General features: G+C 45.7%; 1 protein-coding gene across 1 annotated transcript in view; it reads right to left on the bottom strand.

Annotated features, from left to right (window-relative positions):
• Positions 1 to 22,111, bottom strand: part of zdhhc17 (zinc finger DHHC-type palmitoyltransferase 17) — a 25,355-nt gene extending 3,244 nt beyond the window's left edge. The window contains exons 1-15 of the mRNA XM_034526111.1: positions 21,991 to 22,111; positions 15,223 to 15,326; positions 11,407 to 11,529; positions 9,531 to 9,608; positions 8,497 to 8,641; positions 8,161 to 8,225; positions 7,371 to 7,533; positions 7,133 to 7,258; positions 5,868 to 6,010; positions 4,522 to 4,622; positions 1,978 to 2,102; positions 1,295 to 1,357; positions 1,098 to 1,191; positions 351 to 434; positions 110 to 267 (exon numbers count right to left, since the gene is read on the bottom strand). Of these exons, the coding sequence (XP_034382002.1) occupies positions 110 to 267; positions 351 to 434; positions 1,098 to 1,191; positions 1,295 to 1,357; positions 1,978 to 2,102; positions 4,522 to 4,622; positions 5,868 to 6,010; positions 7,133 to 7,258; positions 7,371 to 7,533; positions 8,161 to 8,225; positions 8,497 to 8,641; positions 9,531 to 9,608; positions 11,407 to 11,529; positions 15,223 to 15,326; positions 21,991 to 22,053 (1,635 nt within the window). The 5' untranslated portion in view covers positions 22,054 to 22,111. The remainder of the gene's footprint in view (positions 1 to 109; positions 268 to 350; positions 435 to 1,097; positions 1,192 to 1,294; positions 1,358 to 1,977; positions 2,103 to 4,521; positions 4,623 to 5,867; positions 6,011 to 7,132; positions 7,259 to 7,370; positions 7,534 to 8,160; positions 8,226 to 8,496; positions 8,642 to 9,530; positions 9,609 to 11,406; positions 11,530 to 15,222; positions 15,327 to 21,990) is intronic.

Here is a 22,111-nt window from a genome sequence, read left to right as displayed (position 1 = left end):
CTGAGAGAGGTTAAGGCAAAGAGGTCAGTCCACATTTCACAGAGCAGCACACACATGAATATTAAGTTCAGGGCACAAAGCGACATGGTAAATCCTAGTTCTCCCAGACCTGGTAGAGCTGACACATGATGAGCACCGCCACCCACATGAAGTGGAAGATGCTGTTGAGGAACATCCAGAACATCCAGGGAGAGCAGGAGGCGATCTGGGTCAGGTAGAGCCAGAAGCCATCCTTGGCATAACTGGTGGCGCAGTGGATCCTCCAGTCTGAGGGAGAAGGGACCGGAGAGAAGCAGTGAGCTGAGAAATGGGGCGACCGGGCGGGGAAGGGAGCGGGGTCTCCTACTCACAGCAAATGCAGCCGTATATCATCCAGCAGATCATGCAGAGCAGGAAGAACAGGTAGCCCATGAAGTAGCGGTGATTCCCACTTCCTGTTGAGGAGAAACAAACATGCCATGACCCGTCCCGGTAGCTCGAGACACAAGACTGATCTTGATAAGTAAATAAATACAGACCACTTGCTGTACAGTATTGTATCTGTCTATTCATTCATGGATTGTATTTATTTATGTAATTCTATAATAATAATGCAGGCCCCTGATCCCGAGTCATTCAGCGGGGCTCGTTGTTCCCAGTGTCTTCCTGACCACCTGGGTCGATGGCGGAAGAACAAGCCGCGTGCACTCAACCGTCTCCGTCGGACGTCATCGACACAATCCAGGACGCACACTCCGGCTTCCCTTTACGACTTCACTCTGCCCGCTTCGTTTCTTGTCCTCACACTGTGTCGTGTGCACTGACAAGTAAATGAAAACTAACCTCAACACGGCTACACTTCATGACGTCCTCTGTCAAATGAACTGAAATGCAACAACCGGACCTCTTCTCCTGACTAAATCTGGTGTCATTTGGACCAGTGCTCATTAAAGGTACCCCAGCTTACTGGAGACATGCAGCACTTCCCTCAGCATGTTGCTTCTTACAGTGGAATATGGAGCTGATAAAAACTCGACAATAAAAATAAAAAGCCACAACTCTGTGAGGGGACGAAAGCAGACGAGTGTTTGTGAGCGAGCTGGTGAATGTTGACGTACCGACACAGTTCCCCACCCAGGGACAGTGGTGGTCAAACTTGGCGATGCAGCGGTTGCACACGGCGCAGTGTTTGGACCTGATGGGCTTCCGTATCTGAGAGGACGCGGTCGCAAAAGAAGCGGAAACAAAAAGCATACGTTATTCTTTGTACTTGGCTCTGCATGTATCGCCTCGTGAGAGAGGAGTCACATTTTACCAAGCAGGTGCTGCAGAATATGCTCAGGTCCAGGCTGCCCGTCTCTGCCAGCTCCACAATTGTCTGGAGGAAGGAAACGAGAAACAAAAGCAGGATTTAAATGGTTTTGTTTAAAGAGGCCAGGCAGATAAATGAACTAGCATCTGAGACATTAATCTTGTAATTGGCACCGCAACAAAAGACCTACTAACAGTGCACAAGCTGCCGATCCCACTCAACTAAAGCTACAATGGGATTCACAGTTCCAGACCGTCATTACAGTTTGTTTTTAACCGAAGGGGTTTGGATTTGATCTAATCTGCAAAAATAAAATAAATCCCAGTTTGCTTTTACAGCATTACAGACATTACGTCACTGTGCAAATAAACAAAAGCTGCAAAATCAGGGTAAAACAATTCACCACTCTGCAGTGAATGGAAAGCTTTGAAGCCTTTGATGCAGAGGCGAGTCCTGTGCTGGACAATGCAGAGTAAATATAGCTCTTCATCAATCACGGGGCCTGGCAGGAAAGAAGAGGCCTCTGTTGTCCCCCATTAGAGTGCGATAATGAGGGACGGAGACACCGAGAGGCCAGAGGAATCAGCCGCCGGGCACGTTGGAACAAATGGATTCACTTACACAGACACGTGAAATACAAGGAAGCAGCATCACGGAGCAGGTGGTGCTGCTGCCGCTGCCTTTACCTTTTTCTTCTGCTCCTCTGACGCCTTGATGATTCCCGGGTCGGACTTCCAGGACTTGCCAAAGTTGTAGAACAGCGCCACGGTGTTTAACAGGAAGGGCAAGTGGACGGTGGCAAAGGGGAGATGTGCAGCGAGGGTTAAGGAAGACGAACAAACAGATTATTTTTGTTCCTTGAGATACCTCCTGTTATTAAGCCAATACGTCAATAAAAGCGTGTCCTGTATTCTAAGAACTAGTCTCATCTCGACTCATCCATTCAGCCCCCGTGACCTCCTTCCTAATACATACGAGTGACACCATGAACCACCCCTGCTCTCTTAAGAGGCACCAACAGACCGTTTGTGTGCAGGTTCTCCAGTCCTCTGTGGAACCGAGTGGAGCCCGTCACTGATTGGTAGCAGAGTCACCGGTGCAGGTGGGCATGACTCAGCTAGAATCCCACAGGAAGTGACACAGCGAGGCTTCGACACCACTTGCTAATGTGTGACTGAAAACGGGAAAGTGGGAAGAGTAAGACGCAATCTTGAAATCATAAATGCAAAATGATAAAATCTTCACTGTTGAGAAACACAGTTTCACATGTGTGTGTCTCCCCCCCCCTCACTTACCTAGCACTGGCAGAGTGAGAGGCCTCTCTACAAGTCCCTAAAGACCACACGCAGCCATTGATCTGCAGAAATATCCCCTTAAAGAGCTGGGTGTTGACTTAATAAGTAAAACCCTCTCAGAGCTCGCCACTGCTCTGCGAACTCAGCTGAGCAGTGATCAATGCAACGCTTCAGACAAATGGGTTTGAATGCTTCACCTCCCGTTAGCACCCATCTGTTGAAGGCCGAGTGGGGAGGGTGCAAGAGGGTCACAAACAGATTCCTCAGTCTGCGGCTGTCTGTCACTATGGTGACATTAAGGGGTCATCAGTACAGTACTTAACTCCAGGGCATCGCTCATTCTGTTCTTTTCAGACCTGCTGGAAATGCATTCATGAGCAAAGTCTAATGAGGAAGATATGATCAGAGTTTGGGAAGGACCAAAAAAAGAATAAGTATCATCTTATAGCTCCACCCATCATCATTTGATCTGATTTCCACCACAGGTTTGAGGGTGAGGACGAGCTCACAGTGGCAGAAAGTGGGCCAGAACAAAGACCGTCTGTGTAACAAAGACGAGGTGAGGAAATCAAACCAGTGAAAGGTTTCTATTCTCATCCTTCAATAAACCCAGTGCTTCGAAAAAAACATTTCCCTCGCTGCTTTCAGACGTCAGAATTTGTGTGCAAATTCAAAAATGAATTTCCAGAAAATGAAAATTAACATGCGTTTCCATCAGCGATTTATGCTTTGTTTAGACTCGCCTCCCTGAGCCGTCAGGTACACTTTCAACTAAAAAGGCAGACAAATGAAACCATTACTAGACGCAGGTTCATGGCAGATACAGCACACAGGTTTAATGACTACTGTGATCACTGGAGGGCAAACAAGAAGAACTCTTTTGCACAAAGAAATGTCTCCAGACAAGAGAGAACCTGCCTGCTGTCAAAGGGGGCAACTTTTGATCAGTGTACGAGCAAACATGTACCGACTGCAGGTTGAAACCCAAACGCTGCTCTTGGAAACCGGGGTCAAGACCAGGTCGGTCATTGAAGTCGATCCCTTCCGTCGGCTTTATGTCGGAAAACATGCTCAGAACAAATCTCCAGCAGCAGTTTTTAACGGTTTGCTTTTTCCAATAAGCTCAGGTCAAAGTCGTCGTCCTCTCTCTTCCCATTAGCAGAGCAGCGAAGGCAGGAAATCAGATGCCTTCCACAAATGAGAACTGCCCTCTCACCTCCGGCAATTAGCAGCTCCCGAACACAAAAGGCAATTCTTCCATTACGGAAAGAAAAAAATAAGAAGAAAAAGTGAGAGTCAACTCTTTGAAGTTTCACCCAGCTGCTGCTACACACTGACCTTCCTGTTCACAACTCCAACACAGCAACAGGCGAATGACGTGTTCACTGCAGCTTCACTTGCATGTCCATCACAATGAGACCGCAGTCGTTTCACATAGCTTCTGCAACCCAAAGGGGAAGAAAAATCTATTTTACTAGTCCATATGTTATTGAGATCCTCCCTGCATGGAGATCACACGTTTGCCAATTTTACAAACTGCCGCAACAGATTCATAAAATTTGTTGCGGAACTTGTGCAACTGTTAATAAGTCAAAGATAAAAAGCCCATTTTAACCGGCATGTGACACATGTGCAAGGCTTTGAATGCACGTCTGTTTTCCAGACGGTGTGTGCCAGGCTCTCATCAAAGTGGGACTGCACGACCATAAAAACAGTCAGTCATCTCAATGTCGTTTTCTCTTCTCGATGCTATATTTACGCAGTCTGTTTTTGGAAGCTAAGCTAGTTGGCTGCTGACTGTAGCGTTTGTTGTGTGTCCCAAACAAATCATTCATCTCATCGAACACACAGCAAGATAAAGGAATTTCCCCAAAATGTCACTCTATCACTTAGAGAAAACAAGGGCCGACGCCGTCTTCAGACGGAAAAGGATATCGTTCCAGAACCAGTAGAACCAGGTGGCGTACATCCAGAACTTGGTGGCCAGATAGATTCCCAGAGGGAGAGCGCTGTGCATGGAGTGGTCGAAGAAAGCCCTGCACAGAGAGATGAGACAGGAGGAGGGTCACAGTCATCAGCAGTGGTTGTTAAAATTAGATCACAACTGATTTCTGTACTAAGAAGCCAGAATTGCCTTTTAAATGGGCAACATTCCCACTACAGGCACTGCTCAGCTCATAATGTATGTGTTCAATATATCAAGGCCCTCTTCCTACAGATGTGAAACAGCTCACCGTAGCACATGTGGACCAATGCAAACCTGAGTCTGTGATCTGAGTCCTGCGGACAGCAGCAACAATGAACCAAACCCCGACCTGCAGTTGGACTCGGTCACCATTGTTTTTTCACCAAGTCGGCATTCCAAGAATGTCCATTAAAAAAAAGCGCTGCGTAATGTGTGTTATTTTAGTCACAGAGCAAACAGGAGTGAGGGGCACAACACACGATACCAGCAGGACCAGGTGGCAGTGGTAATAGAGCTTAAGTAGGGGGAACAGGGTGTGTGTGTGTGTTAAGGGAGTATTTGTTAATGAATGGTATGGAATGTCAGAAATGACACCAGATATGTGCAGTTCATGTGCTGGTGCAATAAAGACTGTATTCAGTGGTGTGTGGTAAATGGAGCGGCAGGACATTTGGATCGAAATAGGGACGTTGGGACGAGTCCCACCCGGAGACCTTTAGTCATTTGTAATAATTGAAGCCTGTGATCCTAATTTCTTAACACAGAGATCATGTGACAATATGAGTCCAGTGCAGATTTGTTTGGTATGCAGTCCGCATCTTTCCTGGAATTATGGATGCCAATTCTAAATGAACATTTTTTTAAAAGGCTAAACGCAAACTATTATGTTGAAGCTATGATACGGTGCGAGAGTGAGGGGAAGAAAAGGTGGAAGCTTGTGGACTCTAACACAATATTTCTGTAATTTATCAATAACAATAATTAACGCTATGAATGAAGCTTCGAGCTATTCGGTACGGCCTTCTGACCCATTTGCATGGCCACTGGAGCAGGGAGATATGAGAATACTACAACACATTATTATAATACAATTTATAATATTAATATTATATAGAATAATATTGTTAATATAACCAAATGTTAAACAGAGCTGTGACATCATATCTGGGGGATAATGTTAATAAATGTGAGTTAACTGCAGACTGTGTTTTGTGTACGCAGACATTAGGGGGCGATTAAACAAAAGCCACGAGCTCCTCTAGGAATACCGGTCCTGTGTGTGTGCTGGTGTGTCGTTCATGTCATCGAGACGTACTTGGAGAGGCACTGCACGGTGACCCAGACGCCGGCGTACATGAGGCCCTTGATCAGCCAGGAGTCAATGTCCAGGTCAGCGATGAATCCAACCAGCCAGATGACCAGGAAGGGTGTTGCCAGCATCACCTTCTGCCTGAACTCCTGCAGGAGGAGGAGAGAGAGGAGACAGAAAGGGGAAGGTAGAAGAAAGAACAGCAGGAGAGAAGAAAGAAGGCATAGAAAGATGGTGGAATGGTGGAGAAACAAGTTGAAAGAGAAGACAAAGTATTGGGGGAGACAGAGAAAATGAAGATTGAATTGATCAGACACATGTAAGTTGGGCAAGAGATGACAAAAATGAAAAACACTGATTTTTACAAGCAGGAAGGAGTCCCATTGAGCTTTCTCTTATCAGAAACAGAGTATAGATTTACAATAGATTATATTCGAAGCGAGAGTTTAATATTATTATTATTATTATTAAGAGTTATTGGATAAATAAATATTCATGAATCAAAAGTTCATGGTTAGAAAACAAGCAAATAAAGTGTTCCATCTTTATATAGTCATATTCGTCCCTCTCAGATGTGGCGATATAAAGAAAGGAAAGTAGCAAACCAAACAAGTTACATGTATTCTACACATCGACACAAAGCACTGGGGATCTGAACTAAAGGTGAGGCATCAAGTCTAGGAACATTTCTACATGCTAACTTACTGTCTCATTCTAAAATGTACCTTCATTAACTAATAATATCCCAGCAGACAAGTGGAAAGACAACAAGAGTTAGAAACAACAACAAGTCTATGCATGCACGAAAATATTTCTGAAAACAAAATTGGCATTGAAACATTCTGAGACGCAAACAAACCGACCGACAGATGTTGGTATGTTTTACGCTCGAGTAGAAGAGGATATTTATCAGGATGCATGTCTGTTATCCCCCACTGTGGGGACTGGACAACCCGTCATTTAGCAGCCGTCTCCTTCCTGTCAGGCTGTCTGATCGGGGCCCAGCTTTGGACTAAAAGGTAAACACAACCCCAGACATGCTGTGATGCTGCAGCAGAGCACCGGTTCAGTGTGGTCAGGCCGGTCTGAGCACGTCTGAACTGAAACGGACACAAAAGGTGTGCGTGTCTTCACAGCAAAAATGAGACCCGACTGAAAAGGTTTCTGTCTATTGGTTAAAATGTAAGCCCACAATTCACATTGCGTGATGCTTTTTCTAGACGTATAATTATAATGTATTTGAGCGTGTGTGTGTGTGTCTGAATGTTTACCTTGTCCATCTTCAGCCTTTTCAGGTAGGACGGGCTGTCGTGGCCTTTGGCTTGCCACGCTTCCTGTAAGTGATTGATCATCCAAACGTTCTTCCTTTGCTTAGCAAGATCTAGCGGTGTTTCGCCCTGAAAACAAACACAAGAAAAGGTCAGTCCAAAAAAAAAATCTAGTGTCCCAAAAAGCTCTAAATAATCCGGCGGTGCAGGTACACGGAGACAGCGGGTCAAGGCGTCACACCTTGATGTTCTGCGCGTCGACGTTAGCGTTGGCGTCCAGCAGCAGGCTGATGACGGTGGTGTTGCCGGCCAGCACGGCCCAGTGCAGCGCTGTGTTCTTGTGATATTTGTCGCCCAGGTTGACGGAGACGTTGAAGGTCAGGAGCAGCCGGGTGGGATCCACACTGTTACACAAGGGAGGAAAATAAGGTCAAACAAACAAACTCGCCATGAGGACGAAGACAACGGGAAGGTGATCACAAAGAAAAAAATAGGACAGTTGGAAAAGTTAAGGATTTGAATCTGGCTGATATCCAACACTTTATAACCAAACTCCATTGGTGTCATTCAGGTAACGTAAAAAAACGCAAAGATATTCAGTTTACTATAAAGTATGACAAAATAAAGTATCAAATGTAAGCATTTTCTTTGCCATTTTAGCCTGAAACAGCAGCACATTTCAACTGCTAAAAAGCCATCAAGGTCATTAGAAAACAATCCATTGGAATGTGTCCATCTGATTTAATTCCTTACATTATTTACAGAACTTCTTTATCAGTACTACATTTGTTTTAATGCTAAATTCAAATGTATTGCTGCTAATGGGCCAATAAGTACATCCTTAAATGAAGGCCCAGGCAAAAAAGGCTGATTAGGGAATGTTCAGATGAAGCTGACTTGTTTCTGTGTTTGAATGAGGACGTTGTGTGTGTGGCTGCAGTCAGCAGAAACATGCTCGAGCTTGCTCATGGGAAAGTGTGAGCTGGAAATTATTAATCACCTAGCTGCAACAAACTACACAAACTACACACCTGTGTGTCCTGTAAGCCGCCCACATCAGAGGAGTCATGCCGTTCTGATCCATCATGTCCACATCCTGATACAGAGGAAAGATGCAGTCAAAAAACCGCAGGCGCCGAAGGAGGAGTGCGAGGTGGAAAAGAGAAGCAATGGGGCTCCCCCTAGTGGAGAGCACTGGTACATATTTATTTCAAAACAGACTTGTCCCAACAGTACAGCAATATCCATCTCTGTTTTTAAAAACAACCTGCAGTAAACTGTCTAGAGATTCACACACTGCTGTTGTGAGAAGCATCATTGTTTATTTTAAGATCTCTTCCTGACGAATAATGGTTGGCGTTTCCTACCTGTCCTTTGGCGATAAGGTAGGCCACGATGGAAGTGTGGCCGAACTGCGCGGCCAGATGAACGCAGCTGCATCCCTCGCCGTCGATCAAAGACGGGTCGGCGCCGTATTTCATGAGCTGCACCACCATGGATAGATGGCCTTGTCTGGGAGGAGATGAGCGCAAAACGAAAAGGAAAAACGTCATTAACTACTCAAAGAATAACACATTTTAAAATGAACAGCAGTGTGCTCTGACGTCCTTTGAGCGTCAGTGAACGCGTTCCATGTCCTTCTGCTGCAGAACGCTTTGCAGTTGGGTGAAAATAGCCGTTGACACGCAGGAACAAATAACTCCCGTCTTTCTCCTGAGGGTTGGGGTGAAGAAGGCCGAAGCCATTTTCACTTGATCACACATTTGGATGCTGAGTGAGCGCTCAGGCTAAACTGTCAATCCAAAGATGGGGGTCTCATTTACTCCGGCTGCTGTTAAACTCCCTTATTTGCACATGAAATTCTGTGGCCTCATATGGCGCCACAACATCGAGACACTAACTCCCTGACTGCCTTAAAGGTCACTGACGGGTGGAGGGGAGATGGAGGGAGACACATGACTCGTGAGTGTGGCGTTGATGGTGTGGATGCCCGTGTGTCAAATCGATCAATTATTCAGGACGAGGAGTGCTTCATGCACCCCCCGCTGTCTGCATGGGAGAGACGTTACATTATGACAAAAAGGAATAAGACCCTCAATCAAGCCAAATCATAATTGCGTGTTTGTAGGAAGGATTTAAAACAAGACACGGAGGAAGTTGGCAAAAATCTCTTACATTAATAACAATTCTAAAATGTTCTGGCGACCACATTCGGGAAGCTAAGAAAAGGCTTTTCTTAGATTTAGTTGCTTTCTGTTATAACGATTAGTGAAATGAATTTCAAGGCACTAAAGGAAACGTTTTATTGTCACGGCATTTTAAATAATAATAAATGAAGGCTCCGTGGATTCCAGATCTCCACCAAAAGGCACATGTGTTATCTGCAGTGAGTGTGTGTCACCTGGTGGCCCAGTGCAGAGGGGTGGAGTTGAGGTCTCCTCCCAGCTGGTCCACTACGCCTCCCTTTGATATGTAGTACCTGCACACACAAACACAATCGTCAGGTGGAACTTTATGCCTCATCCATTCATTCGAGAATCCATTTTGATAATCTAATCTAGGTGTGGAGTGCACGACAGGTTTAAAAACCACAATGGATGAGATTGTTGGCCGTTCTTCGGACCAGACGGCCAGAAAAACTATACACAGTTTCCACAAAGCCAAACGGCAAAGTTGAGAGAACACGAGTAGAGCTAAAACTAATCTGTAACTAATTTGGCGATCGATTAATCATTTTACTCATTTTTCAAGTAAGAAACGCCAAACATACTCGGGTTCTAGCTTCTGAGACTTGAGGATGTATCTGTTTTATGTGATTGTATTTTGAATACAGTGTTTCCCCTAGGTGTACAGCTTGGGGGGCACACTGACACGAACACTTAAAGTGTGCAGGTTTTGTCACTGCAGAGTATTTTTCGGGGCTTTTGGAAGAACATTTCCAGAGCCTCTCGATATGCAAAGTCTGCAGATGTTTGTCTTGACCTGCAAATACATGAACTGTTAGGCTTTAAAAGTGATAGCTTGACATAGCGATAGCTTGAAGCAGCAAACCCATTGTGAAAAGTATTTATTACCCAGTTCATGGTGGAGAAGTCCCTCCCACAGCTTAGACTGTATTTGTTTTTAAATTACCCTGAGTGGACCAGAGCCCACTTGCTGTACTGTATTTTATCCATCCATCTATTCATTAATGTAATGTATTTATTATTTAGCAGGAGAACTACTCTAGGTGTACTACTCCGGGTGGGAGGGTGCTCGCCTGCATGCACGCACACACTTTAGGAAAGTGTGATGAGTATTTCAACACTTTTTCATAGACAGAACAATTAGATGACCTTTTGAGAAAATAATGATAATACGGCTCTGATTCTTCTCTGTGCACGGTCGACTTTTATCGGCACTAAAAGGAGGCAGAGGAGCCAGATTTCATCATAGATGATCTGGCTCAGGTCCTACTGCCAGGACACGGGGAGTTGGAGCAGACGGGACACAAAGTCAAGTTGCCCACTGAACCTTTATTACTCACTTTGATTAAGGCAGGTCTGCATTGACTGAGCAAAATACTAATTATGACCCTTGTAATTAGAGGAAAAGTACAAGAGTTGCTGGAGAGAGGGTCAGTCACAGCCAGCAGTATTTACTGAGGAGAACATTGATGTTGTCCTTGACCTTAATACATTTGCAACATCAGCCAGTTCATTGCTAAATTTGCATTACAACTGTTTTTACTGAGCGACCATAAAATTCAGTGTGCATGTAGAAACAGGGCCACTGTTTTCCTCTGAAGGGGGTGAGCAGCTCAGTGGAAAGGGTTATTCATCAACAACAACAAAGTATACAGGAAAAGCTGTCCAAGCTAAGAAGAAAAAAATGCAGCAGCCACATTTCTTCTTTTCTATGTAACCTTTATTTATGGCATGCAGGCTGAGCACACTTTTGCTGTCATTTTAATAATAATAATCCATTTAATTTATATAGTGCTTTTCAAGATACTCAAAGACACTTTACATTATACACCGTAGACACAGTTACGGGGCGCAATGCAGGGTTAAGTGTCTTGCTCAAGGACACATCGACTAGGGCAGGGATTGAACTGCCAACCCCTTGATTGAAAAACGGGCATGTTAACCACTGACCCATAGTCGCCCATTTTCTGCTTCATATTTCAAACTGGTGCAACCGCGCACCTCCGGCCAGTTGAACTCACAAGTCCCAAGACTCTAACTGCTTTCGTACCATGCCGCCACCAACTTCGTACAAAACGGGACTGGACTCACTTGACCAAATCTATCCTGTTGTTGATGGCGGCCCAGTGAAGGAGTGTTACGTTTTCTTTGTCTGGCTGCCGAACATCGAAGCCCGCCTCCACCAGCTCCCTGCAGCGCTCGAAGATGCCGTACCTGAGGAAGAGGGGCACAGAAGTGTTAAATCTCCAGGTGAACATAGGGGTAAACACTGAAAAACTAACCACTGACAACACACACACAAAAACTGGCAACTAAAAACAAACAGATACTTCGACATGACACCCACACTGTGGCATGTTCAGCAGATAATCCTGACCTCAAATCCATCCATCCATTATCACCCGCTTATCCGGGGTCGGGTCGCGGTGGCAGCAGGTTCAGCAGGCCGACCCAGGCTTCCCTCTCACCCGCAGCACTTTCCAGCTCATTCTGGGGGATCCCGAGGTGTTCCAAGGCCAGCCGGGAGATATAATCCCTCCAGCGTGTCCTCGGTCTTCCCCGGGGCCTCCTACCAGTTGGACGTGCCCGGAAAACCTCTAATGGGAGGCGTCCAGGAGGCATCCTAACTAGATGCCCGAACCACCTCAGCTGACTCCTTTCGACACGAAGGAGCAGCGACTCGACTCCAAGCTCCCCCCTGATGTCCGAGCTCCTTACCCTATCTCTAAGGCTGAGCCCGGCCACCCTACGGAGGAAGCTCATTTCGGCCGCTTGTATCCGAGATCTCGTTCTTTCGGTCACGACCCAGAGTTCGTGACCATAGGTGAGGGTTGGAACGTAGACCGACCAGTAAATGGAGAGCTTTGCCTTCCGGCTCAGCTCCCTCTTCACTAAGACGGACCGGTACAGCGCCTGTTTTACTGCTGCAGCCGCACCGATCCGCCTATCGATCTCCCGCTCCACCTTACCCTCACTCGTGAACAAGACCCCGAGATACTTGAACTCCTTCGCTTGGGGTAGGCAGTTTGCCCCCACCTGGAGGGAGCAATCCGCCGGTTTCCGGCAGAGCACCATGGCCTCAGATTTGGAGGTGCTAACTCTCATCCCTGCCGCTTCGCACTCGGCTGCAAAACGCCCCAGTGAATGCTGGAGGTCACGGTCCGAGGAGGCAAACAGGACCACATCATCCGCAAACAGCAGAGAGGCGATCCCGAGACTCCCGAACCGGATCCTCTCCGCCCCCTGGCTGCACCTAGATATCCTGTCCATGAAGGTCACGAACAGGACCGGTGATAAAGGGCAGCCCTGGCGGAGGCCAACACCCACCGGGAACGTGTCTGACTTACTACCGAGGAGACAAACACAGCTCCTACTGCAGGCGTACAGAGACCGGATGGCCCGTGCCAACGGGTCCGGCACCCCATACTCCCGCAGCACCCCCCACAAAAACCCCCGAGGGACCCGGTCGAAAGCCTTCTCCAGGTCTACAAAGCACATGTAAACTGGTTGGGCAAACTCCCAGGACCCCTCCAGTAATCTTGCGAGGGTAAAGAGCTGGTCCACTGTTCCACGACCGGGACGGAATCCGCACTGTTAGTCCTGAATCTGAGGTTCGACAAGCGGTCGGAGCCTCCTCTCCAGCACCCTGGCATAAGCTTTTCCCGGGAGGCTGAGCAGTGTGATACCACGATAGTTCGAGCACACTCTCCGGTCCCCCTTCTTGAAGATGGGAACCACCACCCCGGTCTGCCAGTCCATGGGCACTGTTCCCGACCCCCATGCGACACTGAAAAGGCGTGTCAACCAAGACAGCCCAACAATGTCCAGCGCTTTCAGCATCTCAGGGCGGATCTCATCCACCCCTGGCGCCTTGCCACCAAGGAGCTTTTTGACTACCTTAGCGACCTCTGCCAGGGATATGGGTGAATCCACCCCAAAGTCTTCCGGCGCTGCCCCCTCTCCGGGGGACATGTTGGCCGGGTTTAGGAGTTCCTCAAAGTGCTCTTTCCACCGCCCGACGATGTCCCCAGTCCGGGTCAGCAGTTCCCCCCCCCTGCTGAGAACAGCCTGGGGTAGACCCTGCTTTCCCTTCCTGAGCCGTCGGATGGTTTGCCAGAACTTCCTTGAGGCCAACCGAAAGTCCTTCTCCATGGCCTCCCCGAACTCCTCCCATGCCCGAGTTTTAGCCTCCGCGACCATCGTCGCTGCAGCCCTTTTGGCCCGCCGGTACCCGTCAGCTGCTTCAGGAGACCCCTGGGCCAGCCAGGCCCGAAAGGCCTCCTTCTTCAGTTTGACGGCTACCCTCACCCCCGGTGTCCACCACCGGGTTCTAGGGTTGCCGCCACGACAGGCACCGATGACCTTCCGGCCACAGCCCCGAGCAGCCGCGTCCACAATAGAGGCTTTGAACAAGGTCCACTCGGATTCCATGTCCCCAGCCTCCCTCGGGATTTGTGAGAAGTTCTTCCGGAGGTGGGAGTTGAAGACCTCCCGGACAGGATCCTCTGCCAGACATTCCCAGTTCACCCTCACTACACGTTTGGGCTTGCCAGGTCTCTCTAGCCGAGTCCCCCGCCATCTGATCCAACTCACCACCAGGTGGTGATCAATTGACAGCTCTGCTCCTCTCTTCACCCGAGTGTCCAAGACATACGGCCGCAGATCAGATGATACGATTACAAAGTCGATCATTGATCTCCGGCCTAAGGTGTTCTGGTACCAGCCACCTTATGTTCGAACATGGTGTTTGTTATGGACAAACTGTGGCTAGCACAGAAGTCCAACAACAAAACACCATTCGGGTTCAGATCGGGCAAGCCGTTCCTCCCAATCACGCCCCGCCAGGTTTCTCTGTCATTGCCCACGTGAGCGTTGAAGTCTCCCAGGAGAACTATGGAGTCGGCAGGCGGCGCCCTTTCCAGGACCCCTCCCACCGACTCCAAGAAGGCCGGATACTCCGAAATGCTGTTCGGTGCATAAGCACAAACAACAGTCAGAGCCTTACTCCCCGCAACCCGTAGGCGCAGGGAGGCGACCCTCTCGTTCCCCGGGGAAAACTCCAACACAGCGGCGCTCAGCCGGGGGCTCGTGAGTATCCCCACTCCCGCCCGGCGCCTCTCACCCTGGGCAACACCAGAAAAGGACAAAGTCCAACCCTTCTCCAGGAGCTTGGTTCCAGAGCCCATGCTGTGCGTGGAGGTGAGCCCAACTATATCTAGCTGGTACCGCTCCACCTCCTGCACCAGCTCCGGCTCTTTCCCCGCTAGTGAGGTGACGTTCCACGTCCCTAGAGCTAGTCTATGCTGCCGGCGATCGGCCCGCCCAGGTCTCCCGCCTGGCCCGCCGCCCGGTCTACATAGCACCCGACCCCGATAATTCTCCCTGCGGGTGGTGGGTCCACAGGGTGACAGCAGCTGTTGTCTTATGAGGAAACATTTCCACGTTGCTCCTCCTCCCTCTACATTCTCTCATCATCTTCTAAGCTTGTGAATTACTTCTTCAGCATATTCTGACTCGGACAACCACAGTTGAAAACATGGCGGCGTTAGATCCGGATTCAGAATATGTGAAGCTTATAAATTAACATAAGTATAGGTGAACATGCTGCCCTCCAGTAATGATGTCACTTTTTTCAAAAAGCTTTATAAGCTTGAAATGTTTGATTTATAGAGTCCAATTGTGTGAAATACATTTTAAAATAAATTCATTCTGAGGGTACGTTGTGAATTTGAAGAGGCCGTCACAGAAAGTGTGAATTTCGAATAAAAAGTCATGTAAGTTATAGCCGGTGTTAAGTTATTATGACACTGACGAAACCAAACAAATCCATTCATCACTTCTGACCACGTGACCGAAGCCCAAAGCTTATCTTGCTGTCGTTGAGAGACGACACGGATATTCACTCACTGTGTGGCTTTGACGATGTCCCAGTTGCTGTAGTCGTCCACATGGTTTTTACGGCTGACGGTCTCCGTGTAGCCGTGGTTGTAATTACTCTGGGGTTTGATTTCCTAAAAAATGAGGACAAGAGACAGAAACACACCGATAAAGATCAGATTGTTAAACTGCTTTATTAGACCATGAGCACAAGAACGCCCTGGCATGTGGGATGCGGTTGCAGGTCTTTACACACCAGGTAGGGCTGTCAAGGTGAAGGAATTTCCCTTATAGTAGAATGATCAGCACGTTATGCAGCGTTGTTGCCTTTTTTACTTCATTGACCCATATTTTAGTGTTATATAAATAAGCTTTATTGTGAGTCTAATGTTATGGATATTCTTGCTCTTTTGACACAGAAGTTTTAAAAGTAATTAAATACTGCTCAGCAATTTTTTTCAGCTGAGATGCTTTGGTTGCTTTAGTATAGAATATATGCAGAAAAAATGAATATCGGCCCAAGGCACAGTACTCTGGATGAAGGGAAGGCTGGAACACGTGAGGGGAGAGGACGGACCTGTTGGTTTATTTGTGTTCATTTCTCCGTTAGTGTTGTTCAGCATTTGTAGCCTAAATTGTGATATTACAACAATTGACGGTGAAGGGTTGCAGCGTTTTTCCCAAAGGTGAACATATTTTAAGTCTCTGCAATCAGAAAGAAAGCGTCTAACTACCATTGCAAAGTTTATAAAAAAGGAAAAAGCCCTGCGGCTGGCTCGTCAATAGCGCGGATTTCTTTCCCCAACACTGGGTGGAGCTACGATGACTTATTATGAATTATGAACTTTGAACCATGATAAAAGGTGCCAATTGTCCTGCCGACAGGTGCAACACAACTGAAGGGAGAGTGGAGTCAGTCAAGCCAACACCTATGTGGGTGTGAAGGTGTGTTTATAGACTGTATAAAATATGGACGTAGTCTAAAGAGCCGTTGTGAAGCTCAAGGTGGGGAGCTCTGACCATCTTGGTGGTGACGCCACAGAGAAATGTCACTGTCACTAAAGATGCATGAACTTAATATTATTTAAATTGGGCGAGGGTATGAATGGGGATATTATCTATAGAGACCCGGCTGTACTGGTTGACCAGCCTCAACCGGATATTGGAGGAAATGTAGTTTTTGGCTTAATTTTTCAGCACTATAAATCTTGGTGCACTCATGCTTGGTGACTTGTCAACACAGGAATATTTGCATTATTAAATGTTGAATTCCACAACAGTAATTGCTTGAATTGAGCCATCTTTAATGTTAATAGTTACAACTGTGATTTTTCATCTATGACAAGTCAAAATGTCTGTGAATCGGATTCATCTGGAAACAATAAAGAAACTAGAGTTCTCAGATACACCCAGGGACGCCATCTTTGTATTCAGCAAGAATTATTCAGAGCAATATAACATGATTGTACAAGATGGACATGCTTGGCTCAACTACTAGATTGGTGATGGCCTTGCTCCAAGACGACACAGCATTCATTCCAATAAATGATCACAGTATTAAAAAAGGGAAATAAAGGCTGTGGGACAAAGACGGGCTTGTCGAGTCCTGTTGCTGCTGAAGATCTAATCTGTCACACAGATGTGGCAACTGTGAATCTAACATTCAATTAGCCTCCATAGCAACGTCACGGACAACCGTAATTAGCCTCCGTCACCCGGAAAAACGAGGGCTGCGTGTGGTAAACACAGAGCTCCCACCGCTGCCCTTTTGCCATTCTGACTTTCTGGAAAAACTGTAATTTTTGTTTGCACTTTGCTGGTGCTAGTTGTATATTAAAATGATTTTAAAATACATTCACACAAGTTATTTGGAGTCTGTCTCAATACCCTGTTTTCACAAGAAATTATGTGAAATTACAGAAGCAACACACACCAGAAATACAGTTTCTCATGGCATTGAATAAACCACCAAACCAACATTTTACGCCATGTCTGGATATATACACAGCGATGTAATGTGATAATGTCAGACCTCAAAACCACCTACATTTGCCCCAACATGTCAAATAAATGAAACCAGATCAGATTTCTTTATCCTCTTCACATCCTCTGGTGCCGTTACCCAACGTTGCTTTTACTTTCCTTTTTCCTAGATCCAAAGCATTAAAAAACATTAGTTGTAGGAGGAGAAAAGTATCAAGTATCAATTTGTCAAAATATTTGATTACAGTAAACAAGACTTAGGAGGAGGATGAAGGGTGTGAAGTCGGGGATATTAAAGTGAACACCACATATTTTTAGCCCTGTTTTTTAGTCCTGGCTCTAAACCCTCAGACAGCAACTGCTGAATCACTGTCTCCCTCTCAACCTTCACAGAGATAACCTTTGACCCCTTACCAGTCACAGCAGCCCCACTCTGTCTGTTCATTCCCTCCTGCCATCTAAAAAGCTGATGATGGCAATTGTAACTGTATTGATGTGTATTTCTCCAGACTAGGGATGCACCGATACCATTAGCGATACCTGAGCTTTGGCTGTTGGCCGATAGCGGGTACCGATCTGATATCAGTGTGGTCATCAGTTATCACTCACTGGTTAATCCACAGCAGGAAATAGGATCCTCTTAGCAGCCTGGAGATGTTGTTCATCACAACATATGCTGTTGAAGCGATATAGATGTATATAAACACATATACACGATAGTTTAATCTACCGTATCATGCCATGACTCCATGTTATCACTTCACGTGTCTTGAGACCAAAATGTTACACAGCACCATTAGAATACGGGTGACCAATTCACATAAAAATCCAGACCACAAAAATGAAGAAACAATAATTACAATAGTTTATCACTGCATCTGCAATGTCTACTTTGCTGAGACTAGATAGCACTGTTATTGTGTTCTTTCTCTTGCTGGCTGGTCATAGCTAAAAATCTGATTTGATCTGAAATGAGAGGGACTAATTCAATACTCTAGGCACAGTTTACGTCCATGGATCGGGAGGAAGCAGAGGGGGAAACACTTTCTGCAAGGAGAACAAGGAGAACGCTCTCAGGAAACAGAATGCAGGTTTTTTTTCAGATTGTAAAGTATCAAATCAAGTGCCTGAGCATGTGCCCTCCTTTATGTGCCTTTTAAGCAAGAACACTCATTTGCATTTTCAAATGAGATCTGGGGAGAGATGCCGATATTTGTCCATCCCTTACATTCCTCGAGAGGAAATGTTTGCATTGGACGTGCTGAACTGGTTCAAAGAAAAAAGAAAAACGCATTGGCCCTTCTGAGCATGGAGCTAAACTTCTGATGCTCTAAATTCAGGTGCCTCATGCATTCAGCCTCGCTCTGCTCTCACTACAATCTACCCAATGACCCAGATTTCCAGCAGCACCCCACTTGAAAGAGGAGTAACTTCAAGCCAAGCATGAATAGGCAAAATATACAAAATCTATGGTAAAGCTACCACTATCAGACATATTCTTTCAATAGGACAGGTATATGTGCATCCAAAAGGTTTTGAATACACTGGAGCTTGAGGCAACTCTACACTCATGGCAGAGAGTTTGCCTTTTGCAAGATTGGAGGAAAATAAACTTTGGGCCAGAGAGTTGGTGGTGCTCAGACTAAATGCTGCTAAATGCTGACACTCGTGTTTATTGCTATAAAAAGGGAGGTTTTATTTGGGGGGGGAAATCCTCCTTCAAGAAAATGTGAACGTTAAATCTAGTGAATTTGACATCATTTTGGACCATTAATAGCATTACTTAAGAAACAACCCAAAAAGCTTTAAGACAATACTTGCTAGAGCTGAAACTATTTGATCAACTACACGTAACGCATTTATTTTTCTGTCAATGTTAAATCAGATTATGTTAATCAAAAGAGCAGATTCAGAAAACTGGACAATGTTTTATTAGCACTTTTTGGTAAACAACCAGTTCTGGCCTGGCATTCTGACACCAACAATTTCCACGCGGATGCTTTAGACAAGGCGTAAGCCCAGTTATGGTCTTGTATATAAAGTGTCAACAAAATCCCATGTACTGTTTCTCTGATCTACAATTTGAGTAGATGTAGTATTTAAAGCCCCTACTGCACAAAAGGGGTTATTACATAAAATAATGTGTGTATTAAACATCAGTTAACAATAACTAGCTACCTTGCTCTGCCTGTGTTTTTGTTTCTGTGTGCTATATGAATCACTGGCTCAGCCTCTAACACTGAATCCAGACTTGACGAGACTACTCCACTAAGTTGGTCTGAGGTCTTTTGAGGTGCAAAAGCTTTAATCAAGTCTGTTTGGTCGGTCTGGAATAAGTCCTCCAGACAATACAGCTATAGGGTGTACTAAGCATGTTACGCATATTCAACTAGTGTTTGATCCCATCATTTGAGTGGTCGTCCCGTAACCACAAGGTACCCGGTTCGATCCCCGCTCTCCCCATAGTTCATGTTGAAGTGCCCTTGAGCAAGACCCTGAACCCCCAGATGCTCCCTGGGCGCTTCACTGCTCCTTAATAACTAAAGATGGGTCTAATGCAGAGAAGAATTTACCCACAGGATCAATAAAAGTGTACATTTCTTTCTTTTAGACTGCCATCACACGCTTCAACTGTAGTTCCACAAACCTAACTGCCAAACCACAAAATGACCAAATATTACCTTACTTAATTACCAAATACATGTACGTTTCAGCTCACTCAACACCTTCACACCTGCTGGTCACTCTTTGTCTCTCATTATTTTCAGACATATTTTATTCAAGTTGTAGATTCAATTTAAAAAAGACGTTGTCAATATTAACATTAAATTAAATTATCTGCCAGATACCCCAGGGAGGGGTGTTAGCTGACATACAGTATGTTGTCTAATTCAGATGATCTTGTGTGGGTATAACCCAGTGTTTCTGTTGTAAAGTGGCATTACGTTTCATTGCAGCATTCAAGGTAGAAACAGTGCTCTTATTCTCAAAAAGAAACAAGGCTTTATCTAAAGTTATAATCACCAAACTTACTGTAAAATAAAGAAACGTAGAATAATCCGACAAACTACTGTCTTCAATTGTTTGATTCTTCTTCTTTTGTGCAAACCAAACTGAACATATTAACATACAGTACATGTCTTCACAAATTGAGCCCTTGTGGACCACATTTTTCCATTATGGGGTCACGTGTGAATCGAAAGCAAATACCGCAGTGGAGGTAAATCTATTTGTGGCAATTTGACTGCTTAGGATGTAGCGACATTGCCACTGAAGTTCCATAATGGCACAATGTGTGAGCGAGACTTTTCCATTTAGTTTTTTTATTAAACCATTTTGATCACCAGACAAAATTGCTTCATGATGTTCAAAACACTTCCACCTTACAAAACCAGGTTAGAACTCCCATTATCCTTTTTAAAATTACATATATTAACTCAACTGTCAGCATTTTCAGGACTCACTGGACATTAAAGATATGAATCCTTTCACTGCGCACTGCCAGGATTAACAGTTACTGACCAAGTCTGAAAGTATCTGCCAGCTGCAAACCAACAAGCCAAACAGGATGGCCCAGAGAAAAGTATGCCAACTGCTGGATGTAACATGAGCTCTTCCTGATATTTAGATTACCAACAAAGCGCAGAAAATAACAACCAGGCTGTGTTCAGTATGCAACACCTGTTAAAACACACTTCTATCCAGAACCACGAACTTCATTGATGCATTAATGCTCAGTAGCAAGGTACAGTACTATGTGCATGTGATGGAGAATGAATAAGAGCGGAATATAAATGTTTGGAATGAACAAAATGGTGACAACAACCTATGTGGCTCTGTCATTTAAGTGTAAAGGTATACCATAGCCACCACAGTCACATGAAACATGTGCAGTAAAACATAATAAAGAGAGGCAACTTAGGCTCAATTAGGTTCACAACGTCATGCTAGCTAGGTGTCATTAGCTGACAATGTTGAAATTAGTCGATTTCAGCTACATTGTACTCGATTTCAGCTACATTGTAATGCATTTCTCGAAACATAGTTAGTAAGAAAATGATGAAGACATTCTCCTTTATTGTTCAATTAAACCCACGTGTGTATTCGTATTCTTAGCATAACGACGGTCAGCAGCATTATGACGCTAGCTAACGTTACCTGACAAACGGTCAGATAACGTTAACGTTCCTGTAAACCACATCTGAGTGGACCCGCTGTCACGTTAGCTCGCTGACAGTGACTGCAAAATGTCTTACTAAGACACGAATGTCGTTTACAGTTTTGCATTTCATTCGTGGCTCTTTTAGTTCAACTTATTATGATTAGCGACTGGACAGCCCAGTTTATTGTACCCCTTTACACTTGACCCCACTGTACATTAACGGAGGCTCTCCCAGCTACCACTGACGCTAACGACTCCGCTAACGTACAAAGCTAACGTCGTACGGCTGGAAGGATTAAGCATTAACGGTACTGTGTGCCATTAAAGACATAAGCACACAACGTACAGTATTGGTTGCTAGCAGCACGGCGTCGCCGCTACATAAAGCACCACCTAGCATAACGTTAACGTTAACAGGAACATCTGCCCATCGGTTCCTCGCTATGCAGAAGGAGGAGGGGGGGCTAGCGTTAGCACCTTTAGCACCGTTAGCTTCCTGCCACCCCCACCCCCCATCGTTGGTCCTGCAGGGGGCATCGGAGTTTCCCGAAAAAGCTCTGCAAAAACACACAGCCACCCACGCGCAGACTGGCGCAACGCTTTTTATCTATGTTTATGTGTCCGCGCGAAGGCGTGAAGTCCAAGGACCATACCTCGGGATGGAGAATAGGGACGCAGCCAGCTTCTTTCTCATATTCCTCCATAGCGTCGGCCATCTTGGTGGTGATGTTCGCAGAGCATTGTGGGAAACAAGAGGCTGTGTGTAGGGGGGAA

Source organism: Cyclopterus lumpus, chromosome 23 (genome assembly GCF_009769545.1).
Source record: "Cyclopterus lumpus isolate fCycLum1 chromosome 23, fCycLum1.pri, whole genome shotgun sequence".
Taxonomy (NCBI): Eukaryota; Metazoa; Chordata; class Actinopteri; order Perciformes; family Cyclopteridae; genus Cyclopterus; species Cyclopterus lumpus.
This window is presented reverse-complemented; position numbering and strand designations above follow the sequence as displayed.